The sequence below is a fragment of the Choloepus didactylus genome, chromosome 2 (assembly GCF_015220235.1).
Source record: "Choloepus didactylus isolate mChoDid1 chromosome 2, mChoDid1.pri, whole genome shotgun sequence".
NCBI lineage: Eukaryota > Metazoa > Chordata > Mammalia > Pilosa > Megalonychidae > Choloepus > Choloepus didactylus.
Genome location: NC_051308.1, coordinates 31,844,169 through 31,865,603, shown reverse-complemented (window position 1 = coordinate 31,865,603; position 21,435 = coordinate 31,844,169). Strand labels below are relative to the sequence as shown.

At 38.3% G+C, this 21,435-nt stretch overlaps 1 protein-coding gene and 1 pseudogene across 1 annotated transcript; one reads left to right on the top strand and one right to left on the bottom strand.

The window, feature by feature from the left end:
* The first annotated feature begins 901 nt into the window (after positions 1–901).
* Positions 902–3,383, top strand: LOC119515370 (protein CIP2A-like). The gene is given in 4 exon segments (XM_037811260.1): positions 902–1,355; positions 1,358–1,478; positions 1,480–1,956; positions 1,958–3,383. Coding segments are annotated over 4 exon segments (2,478 nt in total).
* A 7,916-nt stretch (positions 3,384–11,299) lies between these two features.
* Positions 11,300–11,646, bottom strand: LOC119515366 (annotated as a pseudogene).
* Positions 11,647–21,435: the final 9,789 nt, after the last annotated feature.

The window sequence follows — 21,435 nt, the reverse complement described above, 5'->3', positions numbered from 1 at the left end:
TATGTTGTCTATAAGAGATACACTTTAAATTCAAAGACAAAACTAAGTTGAGAGAAAAAGAATGAAAAATATTTCCGGGCATTGCCAAATATCCCTTGAGGTACAAAACTGTCCCCAATTGAGAATCACTGATAATACACACACACACACACACACACACACACACACACACACACACACACATTATATAATATGCATATATTACTCCAATATAGCAAAGTCCAGTTTAATACCCCAGGATTCTACCTTTTTATATTTGTGGCTAGCTTCTTTATCAGTGACAAATCTGGCTTCCATTATTCTTTTTATTTTTTTTAATTTTGCCTTAAATGCATTTATTAGAAATCAAAATTGAAAACAAAGAAACCAAGCTTTCAAGAATCTAGGTGAAAGCACCCAAAATAAGCTCAAATAAAAGTAAAGGAAGTAATTAATACACTCAGAAATCAATGAAAGAAAATAGAAAAGATAGAGTTGAGCAATACACAAAAAACTGCTTCTTTGCAATGAGCAACAAATTAGACAAATGTTCTTTCTGATAAAGAAAAAGAGAGGGGAGACATAAATAATGATAGGAATAAAGTTCAGCTCCAGATTAGATTTTTAACAAATAAATTTTCAAAACAGAAACATAATTATTTGGTAGGCAATCATAAATTACCAAAATTGTGTAAGAAAAGTTGTAGGACCAGTATGGACCAAAAGCCATAGAAGAAGGTGGAAGGGTAGTCAGATCTACCTTTAAAATTTGTTGCAGAGAAAAACTTCCGGGGCCTCACCGGAACCGGAAGCTCCTTGGAGCGTGGGGGTGGGGCCGAAAATCAAAAAAAGCGCGTCGAAAGCTGGAGACTGGAGGAGACAGAGCAGTGGTGGTCGTCAGGTGGAATTCTGATCGGTCCAGATGGACTCCACCGGCTGCTTGAAATCCTTGCTTCTCACCATCAGTCAATACAAAGCCGTTAAGTCGGAGGCGAACACCATCCAGCTTTTGCGGCACTTAGAGGTAATTTCTGGACAGAAATTCACACGATTGTTTACATCAAATCAAATATTACCAAGTGAGTGCTTGACTTGCCTTGTAGAGCTACTCGAAGACCCAAACATAAGTACTCCACTGATCTTAAGTATTATCAGTTTGCTGTCTCAACTAGCTTTAGACAATGAAACCAGAGACTTTCTTCAGAATACATATAGTCTGAATAGTGTACTTGCAGGAGTGGTTTGTCGGAACAGTGCATGCCACAATGATTCAGTATTTTTACAGTGCATTCAGCTTCTGCAGAGATTAACTTATAACGTCAAAATTTTCCATTCTGGTGCCAATATAGATGAATTGATTACATTCCTGATAGATCACATAGTAATGTGAAATCTTTTTATCGAACTCTTACAACCTTCTTGGCCCATAGTAGCTTAACTGTGGTTGTGTTTGCACTTTCAATATTGTCCAGTTTGACATTAAATGAGGAGGTTGGAGATAAGGTATGAGCATTTTTCTTCATGTCTTAATCAAGTATTAGGTCTTCTTAATGGGAAAGATCCTGATTCTTCTTTAAAGGTTTTAGAATTACTTCTTGCCTTCTGTTCAGTGACTCAGCTGCGCCACGTGCTCACTAAAATGATATTTGAACCACCTGCATCTGGCAACACCATTCTGGGAAGCCGTCCTAAATGTTTAGAACCTACTGTGGCTCTACTTCGTTGGTCAAACCAACCTTTGGATGGATCAGAAAGTTGTTCTATTTTAGCACTGGAATTGTTCAAGGAAATATTTGAGGATGTCATAGATACTGCAAACTGTTCCTCAGCTGACCGTTTTGTGGCCCTTCTACTGCCTACAATCCTTGATCAGCTTCAGTTCACAGAACAAAATCTAGACGAGGCCTTAACAAGAAAAAAATGTGAAAGGATGGTCAAGGCCATTGAAGTTCTATTAACTCTTTGTGGAGATGATACTCAAAATGCACATTGCAAAACTTCTAACTACTATCAAATGTACCACTCTGATAGAACAACAGTTTACATATGGCAAGATTGACCTGGGGTTTGGAACAAAGGTAGCAGATTCTGAATTATGCAAACTTGCTGGTGATGTAATTTTGAAAACTCTTGATTTAATGAACAAACTTAAACAGTTGGTTCCTGGTATGGAAGTGAGCTTCTACAAAATCCTCCAGGATCCACGTTTGATTACTCCTTTAGCTTTTGCTTTAACATCAGATAATAGAGAACAAGTACAATCTGGATTGGGAATATTATTGGAAGCTGCACCACTGCCAGATTTTCCTGCTTTGGTACTTGGAGAAAGTATAGCAGCAAATAATGCTTATAGACAACAGGAAACAGAACATATGCCCAGAAGAATGCCTTTGCAATCATTAAGTCACAGTTTTCCAACATCTGTAAAGTGTTTAACTCCTCCACATTTGAAAGATAGCATTCCTGGATTGAACATTGAGGAATTAATAGAGAAACTTCAGTCTGGAGTAGTGGTAAAAGATCAAATTAGTGATGTAAGAATATCTGACATAATGGATGTATATGAAATGAAATTGTCCACATTAGCTTCCAAAGAAAGCAGACTACAAGATCTCTTGGAAGCGAAAGCTCTAGCCCTTGCACAGGCTGATAGACTGATTGCTCAATATCGCTGTCAGAGAACTCAAGCTGAGACAGAGGCACAGACACTTGCTGGTATGTTGAGAGAAGTTGAGAGAAAAAATGAAGAGCTGAGTGTGTTGCTAAAGTCACAGCAGGTTGAATCAGAAAAAGCCCAGAGTGATATTGAACATCTCTTTCAACATAATAGGAAGTTAGAGTCTGTGGCTGAAGAACATGAAATACTGACAAAATCCTATATGGAACTTATTCAGAGGAATGAACCAACAGAAAAGAAGAATAAAAATTTACAGATCACATGTGATTCTCTGAATAAGCAAATTGAGACAGTGAAAAAGTTGAATGAATCACTCAAGCAACAAAATGAAAAAACTATTGCCCAATTAATAGACAAAGAAGAACAAAGAAAAGAAGTACAGAGCCAACTAGTAGACAGAGAATGTAAGCTCTCAAACTTGCAACAGAAAACAACAGTACAAGAAGAAAAAATTAAAGTCTTACAAAAAGAAAGGGAAGATAAGGAAGAAACTATTGACATCCTTAGGAAAGAATTAAGCAGAACAGAACAGATAAGGAAAGAGTTGAGCATTAAGGCGTCCTCTCTAGAGGTTCAAAAGGCACAATTAGAAGGTCGTTTGGAAGAGAGAGAGTCTTTGGTGAAGCTTCAGCAAGAGGAGTTAAAAAAACACTCTCATATGATAGCAATGATCCACAGTTTAAGTGGTGGAAAATTAAGTCCAGAAACTGTCAATCTTAGTATATAGACATTACGGCATTTGGGAGTTTGTAATCTAATGATATTTTTGATGTATTTATCAATTGGCGGAGTTCCAAAGAGGTAATTCTTGACTCCACAATAATAGGAAGTTAATATCTAATTAATTTAGTAAAGAACTTGATCTGATGCATGTTTTTATTTGGTCTTTTGAATACAAATTTGTTTTTTTTTTAAGTTTCCGTTTCTGTTTCTGGCTTTTATTGCTTGTGGTGGTTGGGTTCATGTGTCAACTTGGCTAGGTGGCCTAGCTGTCTGGTCAAGCGGGCACTGGCCTGACGATTGCTGTGAGGCTATTTGAGGCTGGTTAATAAACCTACGGGCTGGTTTGTCGGATCATCAGTCAATTGACTGCAGCTGACTGATGACTCATCAAGGGGCGTGCTTCCACAGTGAGAGAATGCAATTGGCTGGATTTGGTCCGGGTGATCAGTTGGAGGCTTATAAGCCGGACGGTTAGAGAAACCTTCACTTCTTCTTCAGCTGCTCAGTGAAGCTTTTCCTGGGGAGCTCGTCGAAGTTGCCAGTTCGTTTCCTGAGGAGTTCGTCAAAGTTGTCGGTTCGTTTCCTGAGGAGTTCGTCAAAGTTGCCGGTTCGTTTCCTGAGGAGTTCGTCAAAGTTGTCGGTTCGTTTCCCGAGGAGTTCGTCGGACTTCTTCCTTGGAGTTGACAGCTTGTTGACGGCTCTGCAGAATTTGGACTTGTGCACTCCCGCAGTTGCGTGAGTCACTTTTACAATTTGATAATAAGAGACATCTCTCATTGATTCTGTTTCCAAGGAGAACCCTAACTAATACATTGCTTAAAGCTTTCTTGGTTCATACATCAGAATATTCCTAACTTCCATTATCTTTTCCAAGTCTCTTTCCTTTTCCTTAGTTGCTTTCAGTGCTCTTCTGCTTGTATCATTTGTTCTCATTTGTGATTATTTGGATTTTTAAATCAAATGTTCTTGATATAACAATCCTAAAGATTAATTTGAAAATACACTTATTAATAACAAAAGAGAAAGTATGATATAGCTAGAGAAGTTTTCCTCTAAAGTATCACAAAATAAAAAATCAGTGATTTTTAATAACTTTTTTATTGCATTAAAGATGCTTGGCATAAATTCTAAATATGGAAAAGATGCTAAATAGTTATGAGAAATAATGTATAAAAATTAGAAAATAGCTGGTATGTTAAAGATTACATTGTCACAAAAAGAACTGTGTAATAACTTGTAAAATTATTTGTGAGATTTCTTTAGTTTGTTTTACTCTAAAATATTGTGTTGACCCACTCAATTTCTTATGATTTCCATAAGACAATTCAGATTGTACCATTGCTGTCTATCCAGAAATTTATTAATACTGTTAATTCTGATGTGAATTGCATTTAATGTATTGTTCTTAGAGTTAAATAGTTTTTAATTGGACCATTTAATTTTCAAGTACAGGTTAAATATCCTTATTCATGTATTTCTTTTAATACAAGAGGATTTTTTAGGTTTTTTTTTTTTCATTTGAATCAAATGTTCTAAATAGCATGTTTGAAAAAAGTTTTTATATCAATTTTTAATTGATTTTTATTATACACTATTACAGCCATTAATTTCACTTGGTATTTTCTTCACTATATCTCCTTGATTTTAAGTGAATTTAGAAAAATAGTTTTATTTTTTTAACCATAGTATATCTGAATATGTGTTTTGAAATTAAATATATATTTAGTACTTCACTAATTACATCAAATGATATCAGGCTGTAATAGTTTTATATATTTGTTACGTTTCGAACAGTTTTACAAATTTTAAAGAAAGCATTATAAAGAGTGAAATATTTTAAATTGCTACCATTCTATAGAGGTACATTCTGTTTCTCTTTTGAAACTACATGCACTTTGTCATGTCTATCCATGTAACCATGTACATGGATGTAAACATGGATGGACATGACAAAAAACAAAAGGTAGATTTTCATCTTACCAAGGTTTTGCCTCATTTCTGTAAAATAATTAAATGAATGGATAAACCAAAAGCTCTAGGGAAAATCAAACTATTTCTTTACATTGTAGAAACTCTCAGGACCTGAGCCTATCCCAGTGCTACCCAGTAGAACTTCCTGCAGTGATGGAAATATTCTGTATCTGTGCCATCCAGCAAAGACTAATATGTAGCCGTTAGCCTTTGGGCACTTAAACTGTGGCTAGTGCAACTAAAAACTGAATTTTTAATTTTATTTTAATTAAATAGCCACCCTGTTGGACAGTGCAGATCTAGCCCATTCTTGCAAGTATACCTTTATTTAAACCACAGTTTGGTTATTCTTAATTACCCAGATAGGCAGAGACCCCATGTATTTCTTATTGGCCTTTTTTTAATATGACAGTTTTCACCTATTTATTCCTAATCTTTTCTCTCTGAAAAGGAAAAACCATACTTCAGTTTTGAAGGTGAGTACTAATAGTCATCCTCCTTCACTTCCCCTTTTACTCCTTGTCTTTGTCTCTTGTAGCACGTTTCTTACTGTTTTTCTTAATAATCTTAGTATATTGGATACTTTATTTTTACTTTCTGTTCTGTGTACCTCAGATTAAAAAACAAAAGTGTGAAAAGAAAAATTTGTTGCAGACAGCCTCTAAAATGGCCCATAATAGCACCTACTGGTATTCACACCCTTGTGTAATCTTCTCCCTTTGAGGGTGGCTGGACTAGCAACTGGCTTCTTCTAGCCAATAGACTGCAGCAAAAGTGATGGGATATTACTTTCAAGGTTAGGTTACAAAACAGACAGTCACTCCTGTTTTGCTACATGACTGTCTCCCTTAGTCAAGCCAGTTGCCAAGTTGTGAGCTGCCCTGGGGAGAGTTCCATGTGTCAAGGAACTGAGGGGGCCTCTGGCCAACAGCCCATGAAGAACTGAGGTCTTGAGTCAGACAACCCACAGGAAACTGCAACTTGCCATCAGCCACGTGAGTGAGATTGGAAATGTGTCCTCCCCCTAGATAGCCCTAAGATGACTGAAATCCCAGCCAACACCTTGATTGCAGCCTGTGGGAGATCCATGCTTAGTTTCTTGATCTACAGAAATTATGAGATAATAAATGTTTGTTGTTTTAAACAATTAAGTTTTGGGGGTAATTTGTTACACAGTAATATATAACTAATACAAAAGTAGGTCCCAGGCCCAGATGATTTTCTATATTATATAAACACTTCCTGAGCATAGAAAAAGATGGATGGCTATTCACCTCACTTTTGGAAGTTAGCCGAACCCTGATACCAAAGGTGGGACAAGAACAGGATATATAAAGAAGATAATAAGCAAATCACTTTACAAACACCAAAGAAAAAGTCATAAACAAACATTTAACAAATGAAATCTAACAACATGGTAATTGAATAGTGAATTGCAACCATGCAGAATTTATTTCCAAGAAAGCAATACTTTAAAAAATATATATTTAGTACTTATTATGTACTAGGCTCTGTCATAGGTGCTTTACATGTATTTAGTGGTTTAACCTGCATAATAACCTAAAGAGGTAGCACCTATTGTTTAAACCCAATTATATATTTGATGAGACTGAAGGGGAGAAGTTACACAAGTCCCAGCATTACCTTGATGATAAAACCAGATAAAGACATTACAAGAAAGGAAAACTACAAACAAATACCTCTTATGAATATAGAAGCTAAAATTCTCAACAAAATATTAACAAATCAAATCCAGAAATATATTACTGAACCTTTCTCCATTTCTCTCTCTCCTTTCTTTGTTTCTCTGTCAGTAGGGCTCCTTTAGTATCTGAAGTAGGACAGGTCTTTTGTTAGCAAAATCTCTCAGCATTTGTCTGTGAAAATTTTATGCTCTCCCTCAAATTTGAAGGAGAGCTTTGCTGGATAAAGAATTCTTGGTTGGAAATTTTCTCTCTCAGAATTTTAAATATGTCTTGCCACTGCCTTCTCGCCTCCATGGTGGCCGCTGAGTAGTCACAACTTAGTCTTATGTTGTTTCCTTTGTATGTGGTGAATTGCTTTTCTCTTGCTGCTTTCAGAACTTGCTCCTTCTCTTCAGTATTTGATAGTCTGATCAGAATGTCTTGGAGTGGGTTTATTTGGATTTATTCTATTTGGAGTTTGCTGGGCATTTATGCTTTGTGTATTTATATTGTATAGAAGGTTGGGGAAGTTTTCCTCAACAATTTCTTTGAATACTCTTTTAGACCTTTACCCTTCTCTTCCCCTTCTGGGACACCAATGAGTCTTATATTTGGACGTTTTATTTTATCTATCATATCCCTGAGGTCCATTTAGATTTTTTAGATTTTTTTCCCTTTTCTTTCTTTTGTTCTTTCATTTTCCATTTTGTCCTCCTCCAGGTCACTGATTCATTGTTCAGCTTCCTCTAGTCTTGTACTATGAGTATCCAGAATCTTTTTAATTTGGTCAACAGTTTCTTTTATTTCCATAAGATCGTCTATTTTTTAATTTACTCTTGCAATTTCTTCTTTATGCTCTTCTAGGGTCTTCTTCATGTCCTTTATATCCTGTGCCATACTCTTGTCGTTCATCTTTCATTCTTTGATTAGTTGCTCTAGGTACTGTGTCTCTTCTGATCTTTTGATTTGGGTGTTTGGGTTTGGGTTATCCACATTGTCTAGTTTCATCATATGGTTTAAAATTTTCTGTTGTTTTTGGCCTCTTGGCATTTGCTTACCTTGATAGGATTCTTTTAAGACATATAGGCTAATTCAAAGACTAATCTCTAATTTGTCAGATCTGCAGCTTGGTGGCGTACATTTTCTCTAATTAACCAGTAGGTGGCATCTGTGAGCCACCTATTCCCCTCAAGCCAGTTCTCCCCAACTTTGTCTTTGTGGTGTGTCTGATTCTTGTGGGGTTCCAATTGGTGCACCAAGTTTGGGTGTGTTTTTGGTGCTGTCAGCCCTGAATGTGGGGCATGTGTCTGAGTGGATAGGGAGGGAGGGCAGCTTTAATAATCAAACCTCCCAGGTGTTCCTGGAGATTTAAGGCTGTTGCAAGAGTCTAAAACTTCAGTTCAGTCTCACCACAGATTGTCTCTGGCACTGACCCACAAGTCCTTGGTATTGGCGTATGGTCCCTTGGATTTCTGAGTGGGTTCCTCCTTCAAGCTGTGCCTTCCTAGGGCCTCTGCTGAGGGAAGGTCATGCTACATCACAGGTGAGCGCCATCCCCCAAGGGAAGTTCTGGGCCGCCAGCCGTGTAGTTGCATTCCCAGCCTGCTGTAAGGATGGCTGTATGGGGCATGTTAATTTCCCCCTTTTCACACAGTTCTGCCTTCCTTAGCTGTGGGTGCACGAAAGGCTATTTTCCACGCCTGATATTGTGGCGTGTGCACGTGTTGCTGGAAACACTTCCTGTCACATTGGGTTTTTTGGCGCGGCTCTGAGCTGTGTCTGGCACTGGGCAGGAGCGTTCCCAGCCCACCAGGAAGATGGCTGTAAGGGGCATGGTTATTTTCCCCTTTTGGCTTCTCTCTGCCTTCCTCGCTCTGAGACAATTAGCAGCCAGTGTGCGAAAGGCTATCGTCCACCCCAGATATTGAGGCGTTGGCACAGCCCATTCCTGCCACGCTTTACTGTGTGGTTCTCATTGCTGTATCCACAGCTGCTTTTGGGTTTTTTAGAAAAGCACCCGTCCGACTCCAAACACCAACCCACAGTTTCCCCACACCGCAGCGTGGCTGCCAGATACTCAGTGGGCTTACTCACTCATTTCAGAATGTTGACTCCCAGTTTCTCCAAGTGCACAGTCCCTGTGGATTTAGCAGACCTTGTCCAGCTGGTGCATTGCTGGAACTGCTGTTCTGGGTCACTTTCTGGCTTTTATCTAGTATTTTTCACAGAGGTGTTTTTTTTTCCCTGTCTCTCCTAGCCGCCATCTTCCAGAAGTCCCCCCATTATTCTTAATATATTTACTTATTGCATTAATCCTCCTTTATTTAACCAATCTCCCATCGCCACTGCCGCTACTTTCCCCTGCAGATTCCTTCCTCTCTCTGCTTAGTCTCTGTAGTGGGCTGAGTGGTGTTCCCCTCCTTCCTGCCCCCTCAAAATATCCTAATTCCTATAACCTGTGAATGTTACCTTATTTGGAAAAAGATCCTTTGCAGAATTAAGTTAAGGATGTTGAGATGAAGAGAACATTCTGCATTATCCATGTGGGCCCTGAACCCAATGACAAGTGTTCTTCTAAGAGTGAAGCAGAGAGATATTTGCCAGATAGAAGAGGAGACAATGTGACTCCAGAGTCAGAGACTAGAGTGATGTGTTCACACCAGAAGCTGAAAGAGGGAAGGAACTGATTCTTGTTTAGAGCTTCAGGAGAGAGAATGCCCCTGCCGACTCCTTTTTTTCTATTTAATTTTTCATACTTTATTTTCTGCACCAATAGGTTAAGAAAGTAGAATTTTCCCAAGTACTGATTTATAGATAATCTGAATAAGTGGCATGCAAAATGTTCAGTTTCACAGATAATAACATTCAGTGATCCCTTTAAATGCAATTCAATCCTTATCTTGAAACTAAATACAATAATAATTTAATACAACATAGCTAAATATACATGCAACCTGTATATCTCAATCTATAATTGGTTTCCATGACCACATATGGTTTTAGTCAGTTACATGTTTCCACAGTGAACAACTACTAACAAATATGTTAATAATACGCTACCCTGAATGCTTATCTTGCCATCAGCTTCTTAAGCAATACCATTCATGCTACTGAAAGCATTCATTTTTAGAAGTTTCAATCTGATCTGGGAAAATTCGTTCTCCTAAAACTTGACAAATAGTATGTACAAGCCCCAAAGTTTTTAAATTTTGAAAAGTCTTCCAACATTGAGACATTCACATGAAACTTACAATTTCTCAAAAAAAAAAAACACTCCTGCCATCTGAAGAAAATTAAAATAAATTAACATTTAAGACACTTAAACATGCTTTAAAAAAACTGTATTTTCCTATATTATCTTCTACTTAAGAGAAACACAACCAGTTCACTGTCATTAGCAATCTCATAGACTACTTTTGTGTAGAAAGTTGAGAAAACATAAAACACATGTCTCAGCTATCATAGGATCAAAAGTGCTATTTAGGTTTCTGTGATGGTTAGATTCATGTGTCAACTTGGCTCGGTGATGGTGCCCAGTTGCCTGGTCTAGCAAGCACTGGCCTATCTGTTGCTGTGAAGACAATTCGTGGATTTAAATCATCAATACGTTGATTGCATCTATGGCTGATTGCATCTGCAGTTGGCTAAGGGGAGTGTTTTCCACAATGAGAGAGGTTTAATCTAATCAGCTAAAAGCTGAGAGAACTTTCATTTCTACTTTAGCCAGCCAACCTCTCCTGGGAAATTCATCGTAGACCTTCATCAGAGTGCCAGCTTGTAGCCTGCCTTACAGAATTTGGACTTGTGCATCCCCCACAATTGTGTGAGATACTTTTATAAAATCTCATACTGTCTACAGATATCTCCTGTTGGTTCTATTTCCCTAAAGAACCCTGACTAATTCAGTGTGACATATTAAATGGCTACAATATAACCTACAATGGCAAAAAGACACCTAACACATAAATACTACTTCATCATCTAGATAGTCAAAAGTCAGAAGAAATTAAATGAATTGCAAGATACTTTAACTTACATATGGTCATTAAAAACCCGATAAGTAATTGAAGTATGGCAATACAAAAGCAGGCAATTAAAGGCTCGAATACTCTAAAATCAAAGACATGAAAATAAAGGCTGAAAATGGTGTGTTTCTCCAACTTTCATTTTCATGGTTAGATATCAGGGCCTTACTATAGGAAATATGCAGTTACTACATATAGTTGCCCCAGAAGATAAGGAGTTTCAGAAAATACAGAAAGTATCAAGATCCATAGTTTGCCTCATCAAATGCTTTTCTAGCTCATTTCAGTTTTTCATTCATAGTAAGTAAAGTCTTTAACCCAGCAAATTTCCTTGGGTCCTTTCAAATCAAGAGGGCAATATCTTCAACTTGTATTCAACCTTGTTTTCCAATTGACATTGCTTTGTGAGTAATTTCAGTGATGAACTCTATGCCAAAGAATATCCCCTGACTCAGTATAAGGATACTGGTCATCCCCAGATTCTTACATTATACACTTGTAACTCTTTAGAAAAAAGTCTCTTTCTTTTACACTGTCCACCATCTGCACCTTTTCTAATTTCTTCATTTCCTTCCTCATCTGCCATCCCACCAGCCAGCCAGCCTGTGAGTTTCCACCAGCTCATGGCAAAGGCCCTGCTCACTCCTTGATCTCAGACTTCTGGCCTCCAGAACTATGAGAGAATAAATTTAAGTTGTTTAAGCCACCAAGTTTGTGGTAATTTATTACGGTAGCCACAGGAAACTAATGTAGTCTTTTGACTCCTTACTTCAGGCTGCCACACAGCGTGGACACCCTCTTCACCCTGCTCAAGCCCTGACATCCCACACAGCCACCCCAATGAGTGGATGGGTCTCATTCTCTCTGTTCTGACTCTGAATTCCCATGGCAGGTAACTTCCAGATATAAATACTCTCCTCACCCTACTCAGGCTCTGATACCCCCACCAGATCACTTCTCCACAGGAATGTCCTTCTCACCCCGTCCACGCTGACCCACACACTATGTTTGCCCCTCCTAAGGGACACCCTCCTCACCCTGCTTGGATTCAGACTCTCCATGGTGGTTGTTTCCATGTATGGATGCCCTCCTCAGCCCGCTTGGGCTCCCCATTCCAGGCTGCCACCCCTCCTGCGTGGATACCCTCCTCACCTGGCTCAAGCACTAATCCCCCAGTGCAGACGGTTCCTCTGTGGGGATTCTGTCCTCATCTCCTGGGCTCTGATGCATAATTTGGATCACTGCAGCTCCCTCCACCCCTGCTGACAGAGATGTCTTCCTTGCTCTGCCCCAACTAAGGACTTTGGATTGTATTGTTCAGGAAGAGGAAGAAGAGGGACACACACACATTTTAATCAGAAATTCATATTGATACATTCACTTAAAATCCAGTTCCATGTGTGTGGAGTGGGGGACCTCTGTACATTCTGTGCAATTTTTCTGTAAACCTAAAACTGCTCTGAAAATAAAGTTTATTAATTACAAAAATCCAATACCAAAGGGCTTCCATCCAGGAAGGATTAACTGCCATGGGCATTGTTCTCCCACCATAAATAACTAGAAAACAGGGCAAAATATATGAAATAATAAATCTTGGACAATGGAAAACAGGTAGCGTAGGACTATGATTTCTGAAGGTAGAAACCAACAGAGTGAACCCTTTGACTGCCGTAGGGTTACAGCATGGGACAGAGGACTGCTCTAGAGACAGCCACCATTAACTATTACAGCTATTTCTTGTAGTAATTTTCACCTCAGTAACTCTAAATATTATGTTTAAACCTCTATAGCTTGATTTATCAATTGTATCATTATCTATTACCTTCCTGCTATGACAGATAAAAATTAAATTACACTCCTCTTTCCTCCAGCCTTCCAACATACATGGTTATAGTGTTATTTTTAACAATAGTTACCTTTATTACTATTGATAAAACATTATTAAAATAGTTCTATAGTCCACTATTTACCTTAGGTGTATTTTCCCCCAGATATCACTATACTATTGCCACCTTGTCATACGTTTGTTATATCCCATGAAACAACATTCTTATACTTTTACTATTAACTATAGTCCATTGTCTACAATAGAGTTCACTGTGCTGTATAGCATTATTTTTAATTCCTCTATTGTTATCTTTATAGCTTAAAATAATCTATTTACTTATATAGCATCTAAGTACAGTTAATTTTTAACTTTCATTGTGGACTTTTACTACTTATAGAAAATTAAAGCGAATGGTATTCTGAAGTCCAAGTGCTCATCACCCACTTTAAAAAATTATCACTGTTCTTGCCAATCTATTCCATCAATGCTGTCTCATGATTTTTCTTTGCTAGAATATCTTCTCCCAAATCCAAGACATCATATTAATTCACACATAGACAATTTAGGGTATATCTGTAATAGTTAAGGACTTACAGAAAAGTTGCAAGAACAATATAAAGAATTCCTACATGCCCTTTAACCCAGATTCACCAAATATTAATATTTTGTCACATTTGCTTTATCATTTTCTCTCTCTCATAGATACATATTTTTTTCTTCTGAACCATTTGAGAGAAAGTTGCGAAAATGTTCCTTTAACCCTAAATACTTCAGTGGGTATTTCCTAAGAACAAGAACTTTCTCTTACATAGCCACGGGACAATGATCAAGTTTAGACAATTAGTACTGAGACAAAGCTATTAATGAATCAACAAACTTCATTCAAATTTCATTAATTGTCCCAATAACATCCTTTATAGGTAAAGAAAATAAAATCCAGTATCATAAATTCATTCTGTTGTCATGTCTTTTTGGTCTCCTCTAATTTAGAAAGACCCTCAATCTTTCCTTGTCTTTCATAACCTTAACATTTTTGATGGCACAGGCCAGTTATTTTGTAGAATGTCCTTCAATTTGGGTTTGTCTAGTGCTTCATCATGAATAGATTTAGGATATCCATTTTTGTGAAAAATACCAGAAGTGATGTTTTCTTCTTCTTCATGGTTAATTTCAGGAGGCCCATGATTTTGATTTGTTTCATTACTGGTGATAGTAACTTTGGTCACTTGGTTAAGGTGGTGTCTGCCAGGTTTCTCTACTGTATGGTTACTATTTTTCTTTATGAATAAATTCTTTGGGACTATGTAAATATCCTGTTATTCATTGTTTTTGTTTGCTAGACTGCTGAAAGCACACACCATGAAATGGGTTGGCTTAATAATGGGAATTTATTAGCTTACAGTTGTGAGGCTGAGAAAAAAAATGTCCAAATCAAGGCATCATTAAGACAATGCTTTCTTCCCAAAGACCAGCTCTTAGCAATCCTTGACTTTGCCACATGATAAGGCACATAGCGGTGTCTGCTGGCCTCTCCCTTCCCTTTCAGATTTTGATGCTTTCAGCTTCTTGCTTCTGTGACTTTCTCTCTCTGTGAATTCATCCTGTTTATAAAGGACTCCTGTAAGAGGATTATGGCCCACCCTGGGCCATGTCTTAACTGAAGTAACCTCATCAAAAGTCCTACTTACAATAGGTTTATACCCGCAGGAATGGATTGGGTTTACAAACACGATTTTCTGGGGTATATACAATTCAAGGATATATACACTCATCAAACCTTCTCTCACTAGTTTTGGCATCAACTGATGACTTTCTCTCAATCCATTATGGCTATACTTGTTGCCAAATGGTGATTTTCTGATTCTATTATTTCTTCCATATTTATTTGTTGGGTTTCTATCAAAGCATGCACGCACATTCACACATGCACACACACACACACAGTATACACTATCATTATCAGTCAGATTCGTGAACTTTTATTTTATTCAATGGGTTAAAATCTGTTACTATCATTATTTATTCTGACCAAATTGCCCCAGATTTAGCCAGTGGATACTCCTTCACACTGGCTCCTGTGTCAGCAAGGACTTTTTTAAAATCTTAAGCCCCAAGGTACCACCACAATTAACAATAATTCCTTATTATCATCTCATGTCCAGTTCATATTCAAGTTTCAAGTCTCCAAAATGTCTTTTTTTAATTGTGGAATATAACATATTTACATAGAAGAGATAACTTTCCAGGTGCAATTTAACAAGTAGGTAAAGAGCAAATTTCAAAGAATGTTATGGGTTATAGTTCCACAGTTTCAGTTGTTTCCTTATTGTGAAGTATAATATTATATGCAAAAAGGTGATAACTATCAAAGTATGATTTAACAAGTAGTTATACAGGAAATTTCTAAGAATGTTATGGGTTACCATAGTTTTAGTTATTTCCTTATTGTGAAATACAGCATACATACAAAAAGGTGATAACTTTCAAATTACAATTCAACAAGTAGCTATATAGAAAATTTCAAAGAATGTTATGGGTTACAGTTCCACAGAACATTTCCAAGAATGTTATGGGTTACAATTCCACAGAATCGATCATCTTATCCACTTGATTATTAAAACTTTCCTCTGCTGAAATCACCCTCTAACGAGCATTCACTTGTGACACAAATATCTTCATGTTTTTTTTGTCCACTCAAAAAGGTTTATCCACATACCTCTTACCCAGGCCTCTTTGTCACCAATTTTCCAATCATGTTTCTTCCCAGTGCCTGTCCATCCAGCCAAATCATTAGCAACAGCCCATGAATCAGTACACAAACATAACTCTGGCCAGTTCTCCTTTCAAGCAAAATGAACAACCAGGTGCACTGCTGGAAGTTCCACCCACTGGGAGGATTTCGTCTCACCACTGTACTTCAGGGACATCCCAGAAAGGGACTGCAGTGCTGTAGCTGTCCACTTTCAGGTGGTACCTGCATATTGTGCAGAACCATCTGTAAACCAGGCCTGAGTTTTCTCTTCCTCAGTCAACTGATTGTAAGAAACTCCTTAAGAGGCCATAGCTGTGGGCTGGGAAAGAGAAGGTAATGTGGCAGGAGTGGGGGCCATGGGCATTTGGGCCACTTCCTCATGTAACTTACTTGTGCTGCAAAGGAGAGGCTGAGCCTACTTATAAATTGTGTTTAAGAGTCTCCCCCAGAGAACTTCTTTGTTGCTCAGATGTGTTCTCTTTCTCTCTAAGCCCATGCAGCAGGTGAACTCACTACCCTCCCCGCTAAGTGGGACATGACTCCCAGGGATGAGTCTGGACATGGCATTGTGGGTCATCTTGACCAAAAGGGGGAAGCAAAATGAAAACAAAGTTTTAGTGGCTGAGAGATTTCACATGGAGTCAAAAGTTACTCTGGAGGTTATTCTTATGCGCTACATAGATATCCCTTTTTAGCTCTTAATGTATTGGAATAGCTAGAAGGAAATACCTAGAACTGTGGAACTGCAACCCAGTAGTCTTGATTCTTGAAAACGATTGCATAACTGTGTAGCTTACATGGTGTGACTGTGTGATTGTGAAAACCTCATGGCTCACACTCCCTTTGTCTGGTGTATGGACAGATGAGTAGAAAAATGGGGACAAAAATTAAATGAAAAATAGGGTGGGATGGGGGGGTGGAATGTTTTGGGTGTTTTTTTTTACTTTTATTTTTAATTTTTTTGGAGTAAGAAAAATGTTCAAAAGTTGATTCTGGTGATGAATGAACAACTATATGATGGTACTGTGAATAGCTGATAGTATACCATGGATGACTGTGGGGTATATGAATATAGCTCAATAAAACCTATAAAAAATAAATAAATAAATAAAAAAGAACCACTCTGGTACCAAGCTGTATTACTCGGGATTCTCCAGGGAAACAGAACCAACAGGAGATATCTGTAAACATAAGATTTTTTAAAAGTTTCTCACACAACTGTTGGGATGCATGAGTCCAAAGTCCATAGGGCAGACTGCAAATTGGCAACTCCGATGAAGGTCTTTAATGAATTCCCCAGGAGAGGCTGGCTGGCCAAAGTAAAGATGAAAGTTCTCTCTTCTGATTGCTGAAGCTATCACTTCCCTCTTAAAAGCCTTCAACTGATTAGATTAAATGTCTCTCACTGCAGAAGACACTCCCTTTGGCCAACTGCAGTTGTAATTAGCCACAGATGCAATCAATGTACTGATGATTAAGTCCATGAAATGTCCTTGAAGCAACAGATAGGCCAGTGCTTGCTCGACCAGACAGCTGGGCACCATCACCTGGCCAAGTTGACACATAAACATAACCACTGCAGGTGGTATGTCTTTTTCTCAGTGACTTGCAGAAACTCTTTATATCCTTCTGCTATGAATCCTTTGTTGGATGCAAAGTCTTCTCCCAATCTGTGGCTTCGATTTTGACTATCTTTATGGTGTCTTTTAATGAACAACTTTTCTAAATTTTAATGCCATTCAATTTAGCATTTTTTGCGAAAGGCAAGTTTGTGCCTTTTGTTTTTCCATTTAAGAAATCTCTGCTTACCCCAAATAGATGTGTTCTTTCAAAAATATTTTTTATCTTCTACATTTAGGTCTATGATTCATTTTGAATTCATCTTGAATTTTTTAATATGGTGTGAAACAGGGTGTCAAGATTAATTCTTTTCCTACAAATATCCAACTATTCCATCAACTTTTGTTGGAATACATAGATCTATTTTTTAATTTATAAAAATTTAGCATCTGTATAATTTTATGAGCCAAGTGGGGAAATTTGAACACTAAATATTTGATGATGTTAAAGAATTAATGTTATTTTTTTAGATGTAATAATGGTATTGTGGTTAAATTTTTAAAATTCTACCTTTTAGAGATACATTATGAACTTTTTATAGGTAAAATAATATGATGTCTAAGATTGCTTCAAAATAATCTAGGATATATATTAGCACCAAAAGTTAAAACATCTTTGCACTCCAAATGTGATAGTTATTTCTTATAACGTGCATGATTTTGTTATGAAAATTAAACATTTGCAAGATGAATAGGGAGGATTAATATAAGTTGCATCTAATAATATATACTGATTTCATCATGTATTGACTCCAGGGAATTACACTCCCACATCTGTCAGACACATTCATTTTGATGTTGCCATCTGTTGCCTGCATATGGGGTTGCCAAATTCCATACATGAGGTGATTCAGAGTCATCAGGGAAGACAGCGTTTGGTTGCCTGATGATAGTTCTTGTCTCTGCCTTCCAGGAATATATGCAGATACAAAAGGAATCCAGATTTGGTCTTATCCAGACCCAGGTTTGACTGTGTCCCATAGGATATACTTTAAGGCCATCAAACTGTTATAAATATTCTAGGAAATGGTGGATTGTGTGGTTTTAGGACTTGTTTGATCCTATTTCTTGCATCTTTGATTTCTTTGTTTCCTCTCTTCTCTCATGCATACACATGAGCACACACATATATAAATTTAATTTTCAAACTAGTTTTGATTAATTTTTTCCTGTATTCTACATTTTCTCTGAAACTAGTAGCATTGATTTGTACAGGTTCATTCCTAAATTCTAGATTTTTAAAAAATAAAACAAAACAATTACTGTAAACTGGAACATCTCAACTAATAAATATTCTGTACTCACAAATTAAGATGATGCAACTCACAATACCATGATACACACGTTGGCACACAATATATCACATAAGGGCTAGGATTCCTAAATTAACGATGTTTATTTAGTTGCCACTTTTATGAACACAAATCATTTCAAAGAAAAAGTGTATAACTCATTTAATTATCAAACAACCTTGTGGGGTGAATACCCTGACTCCCGTTTTACACATCTAAGGTCTTATACACTACCCGCTGGCACCTTGTGTTGAATTTCAAGGCCTTAGGTCTCTTTCTGGTTCTCACATTCTGTGAGAGATGGATCTTGATATCGCATTACTGAAAGGTTCCAGAAGTAAAAAGAACTTGTGGGGTTTGCTAGATGGTGCTCTTTGGTTCTGTTTGCCCAAAGGCTGCAGATTGTGATTGGCTTGTGTGCTCCCTGGAAAAAAGCACCCCTGGGCATTCTCATAATAACTCTTCCCACTGTTTGGGCTATAAATAGTCATTGTCTTTAGTCTTTGCCCTGTTTGAATCCTCTGGAGTCACTCAGGAGACGGACCGAATCTGTGTCTTACTCTCCTCCTGAGATCATTCTCATAAACAGATGAAGCATTTTATTTAGACCAGCAGAAACAATTACCAATTATGAGACTCCCTAGCCTTTCTCTCGTTTATAAGTGTGCGACTCCTTAAGGGACATTTGTGGGACGCAGGAATATGACGCAAGCACCGAGAGCCACAGTTGTCGTTTTTCTTACTGTTGCTTCTCCCATTTGTCCACACATAATTTCATATGTGTGTGCTCTTGGTGAGCCTCTCCGAAGTACCTGAGGGCCCAGGGCAAACAGAAATGTCAGCCGGAAGGACTGGACTGCAGATCCTGTGGGAGGTGAAGCTGGAAGGGCACAGAGGGAGAGAAGGGGGGGAAGAAGTGCCCTCCCATTGCGGTCTGAGCACAGAGTGAAAGGTTACCAATGAAGAACAGCGAAGAAATAATTGTACTGTTGTCTAGCCTTTGAGCTAGATTCTTACCCATGGTCAGGAGTATATGGGCAAAACAATAATGTCATTCTCCTTGGCTCACAATTCCACTAGAACTGTTTCCTGCAAAATTCTCTCTCTCCAGCGGCATTTATCAGAATCAAGGTAGAGAAAATAATGTTCGTGGCAGGTTCTTCTAAGTGAGACACCACAAAGCATCTTTACTAGCTATCTTGAGACTTAAATCATCAAATTACACAGCAAGCGTCTATTTGTATATATGAATTTTAAATAAGGATAAGAATAAACACATGAATTGACTCTTAAGATTGTGAATTGGATTAGGATGAGGCCGAGGGGACCTTGGACTCATCTGTGAAAGCAGGCATTTACTTTAGGGCTGAGTGGAAGTGGCTTTGTCATATATATCACTTCCTATGCTTCTCAGTATACTCTGCTTACTCAGCCTGCGATGCCAGGGCCCTTGAGCCCTCCTCTCCCTCGCCCTGTGCTGCCTCCTCCTCGCTAATTCTGGAAGGAAGTGGGACTGGGGGTGGGCGTGGGGGGCAGGGCTAACGGGCATGCTGACCTTTGTGTTGTGTCTGGACCCGTGTTTACTCATCTCAGATGACAAATGTGGGGTTTGTCTCAGAGCCCTGAGAGCTCATTAAAACTGGTCCGAACATCTTCTTGACCAAAAGGGGGATGTGAAAGGAAATGAAATAAGCTTCAGTGGCAGAGAGATTCCAAAACGAGCCGAGAGATCACTCTGGTGGGCACTCTTACGCACACTTTAGACAACCTTTTTTAGGTTCTAAAGAATTGGGGTAGCTGGTGGTGGATACCTGAAACTATTAAACTACAACCCAGAACCCATGAATCTCGAAGACAGTTGTATAAAAATGTAGCTTATGAGGGGTGACAGTGGGATTGGGAATGCCATAAGAACCAAACTCCACTTTGTCTAGTTTATGGATGGATGTGTAGAAAAGTAGGGGAAGCAAACAAACAGACAAAGGTACCTAGTGTTCTTTTTTACTTCAATTGCTCTTTTTCACTCTAATTATTATTCCTGTTATTTTTGTGTGTGTGCTAATGAAGGTGTCAGGGATTGATTTAGGTGATGAATGTACAACTATGTAATGGTACTGTAAACAATCGAAAGTACAATTTGTTTTGTATGACTGCGTGGTATGTGAATATATCTTAATAAAATGATGTTTAAAAAAAAAAAAAAAAAAAAAAAAAAAAAAAAAAAAAAACTGGTCCGGAGGATATCGTCTGTTTCTCTAACGCCAGTAAGAGTCCCTGGATGTATAGACTCCTTTTGGATTTTTTGCAGGATTCTATACGTTCCCCTTGAGGGATGGGAAAAAAAATCCTTTTTATTCACCTGTCAACAATATGTTCCTCCAGTGAGGCTGGGGACCTCCATAAAGTAGTAGTGGGAAATAGGCCAGATGGTAGAGCTCTAGGAGAGGTTTATGAGGCAGCAGGCCCGCTCCTGCTCAGGTTTCCTGTTCGTTTCTTCCCTTCTTCAAATGCGTGAGTCACTCCCGGGCATGCGCGGAGTCCAACTGGTGCAGTTCCTAAAGAGCCTGCCAGATGGCGCTGCTGAGGAGTCCAGGCCAGAGAGAAACCTCGGGTCTCCAGGCGGGGGGATAACCCTTTATCTCATCTAAACCCCCAGCACAGCCTCACCTGCCTGTCTGCTGGTGCTCTTGTTTATTCATTGATTTATCCATCTGTTCGACAAACATTTACAGAGTGTTAACAGGAGCCAACAAATGGAAAATGATAGTCGGTATAGTACTTGACCGCCGACAGCAGATACCTCAGTAGCTACCAGGCCACAGGTAGAGCCGGAGATGTTGTGAAACGCGAGGTCTTGAGGAATGGGTAGGTTTTTATAGGTGGG